The sequence below is a fragment of the Sinocyclocheilus grahami genome, unplaced genomic scaffold, assembly GCF_001515645.1.
Source record: "Sinocyclocheilus grahami isolate Dianchi unplaced genomic scaffold, SAMN03320097.WGS_v1.1 scaffold339.1, whole genome shotgun sequence".
Lineage (NCBI taxonomy): Eukaryota > Metazoa > Chordata > Actinopteri > Cypriniformes > Cyprinidae > Sinocyclocheilus > Sinocyclocheilus grahami.
The window spans coordinates 1,521,320-1,531,337 of record NW_015505518.1 but is presented as its reverse complement, the minus strand read 5'-3'; the positions used below and the strand labels follow the sequence as shown (position 1 = coordinate 1,531,337).

Genomic DNA, 10,018 nt, shown 5'->3' with positions numbered 1-10,018 from the left:
TTAAATGGAAGACGTTTGGGATGATCAGAACCCTTCCTAGAGCTGGCCGTCCGGCCAAACTGAGCTATCGGGGGGGAAGAGCCTTGGTGAGAGAGGTAAAGAAGAACCCAAAGATCACTGTGGCTGAGCTCCAGAGATGCAGTTGGGAGATGGGAGAAAGTTGTAGAAAGTCAACCATCACTGCAGCCCTCCACCAGTCGGGGCTTTATGGCAGAGTGGCCCGACGGAAGCCTCTCCTCCGTGCAAGACACATGAAAGCCCGCATGGAGTTTGCTAAAAAACCCCTGAATAAGATTCTCTGGTCTGATGAGACCAAGATATAACTTTTTGGCCTTAATTCTAAGCGGTATGTGTGGAGAAAACCAGGCACTGCTCATCACCTGTCCAATACAGTCCCAACAGTGAAGCATGGTGGTGGCAGCATCATGCTGTGGGGGTGTTTTTCAGCTGCAGGGACAGGACGACTGGTTGCAATCGAGGGAAAGATGAATGCGGTCAAGTACAGGGATATCCTGGACGAAAACCTTCTTCAGAGTGCTCAGGACCTCAGACTGGGCTGAAGGTTTACCTTCCAACAAGACAATGACCCTAAGCACACAGCTAAAATAATGAAGGAGTGGCTTCACAACAACTCTGTGACTGTTCTTGAATGGCCCAGCCAGAGCCCTGACTTAAACCCAATTGAGCATCTCTGGAGAGACCTAAAAATGGCTGTCCACCAATGTTTACCATCCAACCTGACAGAACTGGAGAGGCTCTGCAAGGAGGAATGGCAGAGGATTCCCAAATCCAGGTGTGAAAAACTTGTTGGATCTTTCCCAAAAAGACTCATGGCTTTATTAGATCAAAAGGGTGCTTCTACTAAATACTGAGCAAAGGGTCTGAATATTTAGGACCATGTGATATTTCAGTTTTTCTTTTTTAATACATCTGCAAAAATGTCAACAATTCTGTGTTTTTCTGTCAATATGGGGTGCTGTGTGTACATTAATGAGGAAAAAAATTAACTTAAATGATTTTAGCAAATGGCTGCAATATAACAAAGAGTGAAAAATTTAAGGGGGTCTGAATACTTTCCGTACCCACTGTATGTAATTTGTGTATCATTTTATTAATAGATTGCATATGCATAATGTATATTCCACAAATTAAGAAATTTGGTACTGTATGTCTTTCAGAGTTAGATGTATGTATTTGAGGGAGACCTGTATATGTAAACTTGCTTGTGTTGGAAAGAATGTTTTTTCACACTGTGATATTAATAAATACTAACAGACAGTCTTGTTGACCACACATAACCTTTTATTGGCTATATCCACAGGTTTCAACTGACAATCATTTCTGTATAGGTGCAGTAAAGGACTACAAGTTAGTAAAAAAAGAAATTATAAATGATGTGGCAGAAGGCCTTAAACAAAGTGACTTCTCAGTACAATTTGCCATTGAAACTCACAGTTAAGAACCAATAGTCATCACTCCGAAATCTGGTGTGTGCTTTTATGATTCGGCAAACAGGCTGATCGCTGTCTTCTCTACGCCTGTGACCACAGCACAATGTATAACTATTGCACTGACGCAAACTCTGTGGTAATGTGTGTCATAGTGGTGGTTTCATTTTGCATTTCACAGACCATGAAAGCAAGCTTCCCTATGAAGTAATCTCATGCTCTTATCTTATCAGTAACAGCCCTCAGTCTTTTATTGGTGTTTCCACGAACCAGTTCTCAGAAAAGTCACCGTGAAGAACTGTTCATCAGAAAAACAAAACAGAGGAGATAAACCCTTTAATAACTGCTGTTAAGCATCTGCTTTAAGGCTTTGTGAACAGACAATGCCATCCTTCACATTAGTACAGTAACTAGGGGGGCAAAATGATGACCGTTCCTCTGCTTGTATGGGTTTCTTTTTACTTCTGCAATTTTTTATTTGACCTACTTGATGATCTTTGTGCTGTTTATGTCTCATGCAGTCTGCCCAAGCAGATTTGGCCATTAAATAATACCATCCAAATACAACATATAGTACAGAAAATTAGCCTTTCAATTCTAGTTTCATTAAATTCTTTAGGTTCTGGAAAAGTTTGTCTTTACCTCATGGCATCGACATGAAATACAACAATTTTACATTCAGTCCAAACTAATATGAAACTGTTGGCAGGGTAGAGGAGAAAAGAAAATGCAGGCGGTTTTAACTTATTTGACATACCAGTTATCATAAACACTCATTTGACATGAAATGAATCATTTTTATACATTTCAGTAAATTACGTGTTGTGACTGTGAAAAGCGTGACAATTTAGTTGGTCAGAAGTAATAACTAAAATAAAAGCAAAAATCAAAAACTCATACTCATGCATGACTGATTATTTTTTTATTTCTATATTTCATGCTAAATTTTAAGGCATAGTTTAAAATGTAAGACATGTCTCTGCTAAAAATGTTAAGTCAATAAAGAGGCAAAATCCTTCAGCCTTTTAAGATATATTGTGAATGTTTTTTTTTTTTAATGAAATGTCATGGAGGACCAAAGTATGAAAATGTTGTTTCCAACAACATCAAGGATGTCAGACTGTCTGTGGTGACATGTCATGGAATGTTGTTTTATTGTATCTTGCTGAGCAATACTTTGTGCTGATTGGCCGTAATCTTTATCATCATCATCATGGCTGTATGCGCAGAGAGACTAGAAAGAATGTGGCCTACAATCTTTTCGATGGCTAATGTAATTATTACAGTTATCGCTAGATACACTCTATCGTACAGTTTATGAAATCAAGTGACTCTTAATGTAAGTCAGTGAGACCAGAAACAAGGTATTATGTTTAACGTAAATCAGCGGTGGTCATTTCTTTTAATAAATACTTTATATTTTGCTACTATGCCACGATGAACGACTATCATTGCAACTATCAGCATTTGTTTCACCTCACACATACAGTACACATATCCATTACAGTACCATTCACATACAAATCAATAAGCTTGATTGAATGTTTATCATCATGTATGGTTGAACTTACTGAGGTGAAAAGGATGATGCCCTGACAGTTTTCTTATCAGAATAATAACAAAATATCACAGACAACATTCAGCTAATGGCTAATCCAAAAATGTAAACATCAGAATCCCACCTTCGAGCAAAATTCTGGATAGAAAATGTTATTTTTTTTTAAAAACAGCACATGTTTTTCTAAATCCCTCCTCCCTACATAGATCTATCTGCTGCAGATCTCTAACTTTGGTTTGTTAACTGTTTGATAAAAACAGTAGAAAAAAATACTGCTGCATAAAAAAAAAAAAAATTTCACATGAAAATTGCACAGCATTATTTTTTTCAAATCGGTTTCTTCCTCAAAATAAAGAGCTGGTATTATAAGTGTTGCCACAGTTGATGAAAGGCACATCTTTCTTTCTCGCTCTCTCTCTTATTTTTACTTTCTACACTTTCCCAAAAAACTACAAATTACACTGCTGCACTTCTAATCCAGTTCTATATTATTTATACCGTCAAGTCATCTGACCTTGCCCGACTGCTGGCCTTGCTCAGGCTGCTGAGTGGTCTCGTGTCTTCTATCGTCTCGCTGGCTTCCACATCTGCTTCGATGGCCAACTCGTCCTCTTCTTCATCCCTGCTTACAACTCCTGCTGCTGCGCTTGGTCCTATCACGGTCATCTGGGCATAGGAGGGCAGTGTTTCATCATACACCTTAGACACGTCTTTCTTAGGTTTGTTCGCCTCGTCCGTTTTCTCCTCAAATGGCTCGTACGGAGCTGGCAGCCGCCCAGCCTCCATTCCCCGTACCTCAGTCAGGGGGAAGAAGTGCGACATGGCTTTGTCCTCCTCCAGCAACTTATAACCTTTGGCTTTCTGGATGGAGGAGGACGCTATGGAAGGCAAGGCCTTCTCGGACACTCCTGGTCCCTCAACTTGCGGCCGCACGGGTTTACGGAACACAAAGTGGATCTTTTTCAGGCCCAAATGGCTGATTTCCACAAAGTTGAGGAAAAGTGAGACGCAGGCCACAGCTAACATGAAGATGATGAACACGGTTTTCTCGGTAGGTCTTGAGACAAAGCAGTCAACCGTGTTTGGGCATGGCCAACGGCTGCATTTGTAGAGTGGCAAGATTCGGAAGCCGTACAAGTAGTACTGGCCCACCACAAAGCCTACCTCAAAGAGAGTCTTGAAGATAATATGGCAGATATAGGTCCTCAAGAGAGTGCCCTCTAGACGGAACTTCTTGCTGCCCTTTGTGCTCGTCTCCTTGGCCGTACGGACGCTTCCCTGATCGGGTGCGATTGGTAGCCTCTCCTCGTTCAACTCTTGCTGCCTGTTAAGCTCAGCCTCCTCCCGTTCCTTGCGCTTCTCCTCCATGTGTACGTGGTGGACAGCATGGCCCACGTACACCAAAGAGGGTGTGGAAACAAAGATGATCTGGAGCACCCACAGGCGAATGTGCGAGATGGGGAAGGCCTCGTCGTAGCAAACGTTCTCGCAACCCGGCTGCTGCGTGTTGCACACGTAATCCGATTGCTCGTCGCCCCACACGAACTCCGCAGCCGTACCCAAGATGAGGATTCGGAAGATGAAGAGGACCGTGAGCCACACCCTACCGATTACCGTCGAATGCTCATTTACTTCCTCGAGGATGTTGCCCAAAAAACTCCAGTCACCCATGGTTGACTGTCAGCACTGCGGAGCAAACAAAAGATATGTTTAAAAGCGGGCAGAGATGTGAAATGTTTTTTGCATTGAAAATGTAGGAATAAACTTGATGTAGATTGCCCGCAAGCAATGTTGGAATGGTGAACAGTAAACTGTCATTATGTTAGTGATAGAATTAATTAATCACATTTGCAGCATTATCAGATAACCATATAGAGTTAGAAAGATAACCAATCACATTTTAGATTTTTTCACCCCATCTAAAAACTCTCAAAAAATGTCACATTTGGGTCACACCCCAAATTCACTACAGCTGAATCAAATGCATAGGTCCACGCCAAAGGTAGAGAAAACAGCAATACAGGTAAAGAGTATAAAATGGGCAACTTGCCACAGTAAGAGCTCCAGAGTATTTGTGTTCCCCTTCCCTTGGCACACTGTGGTGTGAAGTTAACTTTTTGCTCTCTGGTTCCCACCTATGGCCTCCAATCCTTGTCGCCCGAGTGAGCAGAAGTGAATGAATCCAGTGTGATGGTTGGTTTTTAGTTTGCTGCAATATTTAAGCTGGGAGCCAGACGGCCTTTATTCAGAGGGCGATGCATGGTGACGCGTAGTACAATAGGATTCAAAAACACAAATGGGAACATATGTGACACTGGCATTGGGAAAAGGGCCATTTTAAAAGTGTAAACTTGACATGGTGCATGATTCTGAGTTTGAATTAGCAGCATCGTTATCAATCAGTGATTATAAAATCTGGTTACATTTCTCAGAAACATTGGTTCTTTGAATCACAGGAAGTGGTAAGGTGGGCTTTACACATAAATTTGTTCACATGTCAATTTTTATGGACATAAGGCTAATGCTATGCTACACCCATCAGAGAAAGTGGTCACATCATAGTGATAGATCTGTTCTTTTTTTGAAGGCTAGCTTCACCTTTTTAAACATAAATCCCAATCAAGGAATCATAAATTATAAATAACACATATCATAAATGGATAATAACACTGTGTAATCAAACTGTGTAGTCATGGCAAGAGTCTTGTTTTTTTTCTTCATGTGACAATAATGCATCAGTACATGGCTATAAAACTCCATGTTATCATGAAACCAATGTACACTGAAACCAGTTTTATTTTCTCATACATTACAATACTAGACATGAAAGGAAATTGAATCTGGATATAAAAAATGCAAATATGTATAACATTTAAATTTACATTTAAATATCAAATTTTACACATGCTTTAATAGCAACATAAAGCCAAAATAGTCACGTCTAATTAGTCAAAACCACAACCAATAATCCCTCTCTGGACAACGCTTTAGCCTGTGTGGACCACTTTTCATCCAACTGGAATGTGCTTTAGAAATGACATCATGGACTAAATGTTGCCATTGGTTGATACTAAAGAATGATGTTCAGTGGGTGGTTATGTGAGTTTTTGGTGGGTGGAGGCAGTTGCATATATTCTTTATATTAAACACTAGTAACACCTCTGAAATGTATCACAAGTCAATGTTAAAACATTTTATAGCAACTATAGACTATAAGACTGACATGATAAACCCAATGACCCTGTTGCATTTACTATAGATAGAATGAAATACAAGAGCAGGAAGATCACTTAAAATACCCCTCTACTATCATTTTAACAGAAAAATAATAATAACTGGATCACCAGTGAAGTCCCGAAAACAATGAATACTTTGTGTGTATATAACAGGGGTGTTCAAACTTGTTTCCAAACTTTGTTTTTGTTGGTTTTAGAGGGGGTTCAGGCACTTATCAGACTGGGAGACTAGTTGGCCAACCAGTTAAAGACCAGCTTGGCCAGCCATGTAGACCAGCTTAAACCAGCTATAACTTAAGATGGTCTTATGCAGGGGCATCGAAACCTGTCCTGGAAGGGCCACTGTCCTGCAGAGTTTGGCTCCAACACTAATTAAACACACCTGAACCAGCTAATCAAGGTCATCAGACTAACTACTGTAGATATTTCCGGGCAAATCTGCAGGACTTTGACCCATTTGGAGCAGGATTGGACACCCCTGCTTAAGACCATCCTAAGTCTTAGCTAGTTTATGCTGGTCCATATGGTTGGCCGAGCTAGTCTCCCAGTCTTCTAAGTGCCCCAAACCCCTCTAAAACCAGCAAAAACAAGGCTGAGAGAAAAGAAGAGACCAGGAGGCTTGTTTTAGGCATCTACTGACATTTTTGGCAACCAATATAGCCTGACAATAAATCAACTATATATTCTAACCTAACCTAGTACTCTTACATGGATTCCTTACAACAGAGTCCTACACGAGTATCTCAACAACATCTGCATTAGAGTATGCTAAAGGTTGGAGCAAACAGTCCTCATGTTAGCTTGACCCTGAAGCCTTCATTTAAAGGTGCTACTTGTTGATATTGCCGGCACTGGCAGCCTAAGCCAGCAGCAGAGTGGTGAATGGGTGTTGGGATTTCAAACAAAGGCATGATGTCATGATGAAGCCCGCTGTGTCCATTAAATGTGCGCACTGAGGCATGAGCCCAGATTGTGCAAATGAAGCAGGCCCCAGGCTATGGCTAAGCATAGGACCATCCCTCAAACAAAGTTATCTTACACCGATCTGCCTACATGCTGTTGCGCCACGTTTCCTGCTCCTGAGGGACGATTTAGCTGACAGCCATAAAACTACATAGGATACAGTGAAAGGCTAGCATTAGCATAGAGGTAGCATTAGCCATTAGCAGGGAAAAAGGGTAGGGGTGGCACATCCGATGTGCTCTCACTCTCAATACACAAAAACTGAGTTGTCGGATAACTAAGGCAATTTTAGTGAAACAGTGTAGCTTTACTTAGAATAACTGGGACTTAATCTCACTTGGGATTTGTGAACTACTAAATAAACGGTAGCATTTGCAAGGACAGTATTGTATTTATATCAAAGAACCCTTGCTGAAACTCTGCTCTAAGGTGGTTTATACTTGCTAGGGTTGGTCTAGCTCAGGGGTAGGGAAGTTCGGTCCTAGAGAGCCGCAGTCCTGCAGAGTTCAGCTCCAACCCTGAAGAAAAAACTCACCTGCCTATAGCCTTAGTAATCCTGAAGACGTTGATTAGCTTGTTCAGGTGTGTTTGATTAGGGTTGGAGCTGAACTCTGCAGGACTGTGGCTCTCTAGGACCGAACTTGCCTACCCCTGGTCTAGCTGGTGGACTTACATAGCCAAATGGTTTACATGATGGTTGGTTGATAATGGGAGTTTTTGCTAGTTAAGAAAACTAGTACACTAGCATCCCATTCTGGAGACTATCATCCAAAATTGAACAATGACCGGTCTTTCCAGAAGATCTATTAAGTATTCATACTGATTTTACATACCACAAGGGGTCACTTGCTGTCTTTGTGAGCAACACTAACAGAATGTACCACACTCTCTCTTAAATCTGTAAAAAGTAGATTACTTTCTAAATATTGCTCCAGACTTACACAGAACTCCTGCATGGTTTGACAGTAGTGCCCATCCTCTTGTTCTTACGTGGTAATCCCCATTAATCTCTATTCTAGCACCAGCCATTTGATGGATCCAATGTGGGTCTCTCTCTTCTCTGTTCTTTGTGCATCCCAGAGATACCAGCTACAATAAGGAGGATTTACCTGATTCAGTTCACTTCCATTCCACATGGGAGACTAAAAAGTGAATGAAGCCTCACTGCAGACTTGCAGTGCAGAGAGACTGTGAACGAGATTATTAAACTATCTTTAACATATCTCTGTATGCCACTTTCTAGAGTAGCACAACCACTTTGAATATAATGGAGAACACTCTTGGCTAACATCTTAACTACTGGGTTTGGTTGACCCTTTGTTGTAATTAACAAACTTTCAGCTTCCACTGGAAATCTAATCTTACACCTTCAATGAGACACTGTCCAGTCTTTCTTGGATTCTGGATTTTGCCTTTCTAATAAAGGGCTAAACATCCATTAGTGTGGCTAAATGATTACCTCCACGAGCCGGAATGACCCGGAAAAAAAAAATACATGCATAGGGTTTAAAATAGTTAATTTCCTGGAAGCATGGTGACAAACAACTATCTAACCACACCCTGACCAAGAGTCCTAGCTTTCCATGCCCTTTAATGCATCACCTACAATACTGAATTGGCAGGAGAAAGGGTGGAGAAAAGGTGATCAATTGTTCCAAACTCAAAGGAAATGGATATGAGACTTCCTGTGTATGTACATGTTGGTTAGGGTACAGCAAGATGAAAGAAAGGCCCATGGCAATACAATAGAAAGACGGAAGGCAGAGTGGTCAAAAGTCACTAGAAGTCACTGGAGTCCAGTGGCCCTGAAAAGGAGGTTAAAAAGGGGGAAAATTCATCTTGACAATCAATCATACTCATCAACTAAAACCACTCAGTGGTAATTGAGTTCAGAGTTTACCAGTTACTGGTTTACCTAAGGGCAAAGTAGACTTTTCTAATCACAGAATATTTGAGACTATACAAGAACATTTTATTTGCAAACACCATAAGGTCAATAAAATTGTCTACAGTGTTATTCAGACAAATTCTACAGCTAATGTAAATGAGCTTTGATGAATCCACGATTTTTTTTGAGTAATTAACAATTAAATCTAGTTAATTTGGAATTCTAAGTATTAAAGAACAGGGCAGCAACTTTCTTATAGACATGCATGCAATTGTCATTGTTGTGCATGAACGTGGAGTTGTCTGGCTCTTTCTCTCAGCCAGGATTCTGTCAGGGTCGAGTCAGACTGCTCTTTAACACCAGGTCGTAGAAGGCTCCACTCTCTCTCTCAAGTGATAACCCTTATGCAATGGGTGTCTCTATCACTTGCTAGCATTATGCAGTTTCACTGCATCCTGTATAAATAGATAGAGGTGATTTCAGCATCATGAAATTAGACGTGCAAAAATAACACTCAAAAAAATAAAAAAAAGTTTGTCCATTGTGCATCAACATCGGAAAGATGTTAAATTATACTTTAAAAAAAACAAAACAGAAACAGCATTTCACTCTAGCATTATTTGTTTGCAGAAGCCACAAGGCTTGATTTTTTTTTTCTAATGCAAAGACATTCCGTTTTAAATATGGCTATAGTCTCTAAATACTCTTTGTGGTCACTGTGAATAACTATTATATAACAACTGAATGGCGATTTGTTCAAGTTTAACTGCTCACTTCAACACCCTCAATTTCTAACCCAGCAAAAAAAAAAAAAAAAAAAAAAATAAAAAAAAAAAAAAAAAAAAAAAAGAATGTCAGATCTGAAAGGGTCTAAGGTATCAGCACAACCATTGTGATAAATAGGAATTTAAGTAAAGAGTTTTGC

At 40.3% G+C, this 10,018-nt stretch overlaps 2 protein-coding genes across 2 annotated transcripts in view; both read right to left on the bottom strand.

The window, feature by feature from the left end:
- Positions 1-2,095, bottom strand: part of LOC107603008 (gap junction alpha-8 protein-like) — a 9,521-nt gene extending 7,426 nt beyond the window's left edge. The window contains exon 1 of the mRNA XM_016295669.1: positions 2,091-2,095. Within this exon, the coding sequence (XP_016151155.1) occupies positions 2,091-2,095 (5 nt within the window). The remainder of the gene's footprint in view (positions 1-2,090) is intronic.
- A 1,229-nt stretch (positions 2,096-3,324) lies between these two features.
- Positions 3,325-5,160, bottom strand: LOC107603011 (gap junction alpha-8 protein-like). The gene is made up of 2 exons (XM_016295673.1): positions 5,057-5,160; positions 3,325-4,692 (listed from the first exon to the last, which is right to left on the bottom strand). The coding sequence occupies exon 2, from the start codon at positions 4,675-4,677 to the stop codon at positions 3,499-3,501; it is 1,179 nt and encodes a 392-aa protein (XP_016151159.1). The 5' UTR covers positions 4,678-4,692; positions 5,057-5,160; the 3' UTR covers positions 3,325-3,498.
- Between the last annotated feature and the right edge of the window lie 4,858 nt (positions 5,161-10,018).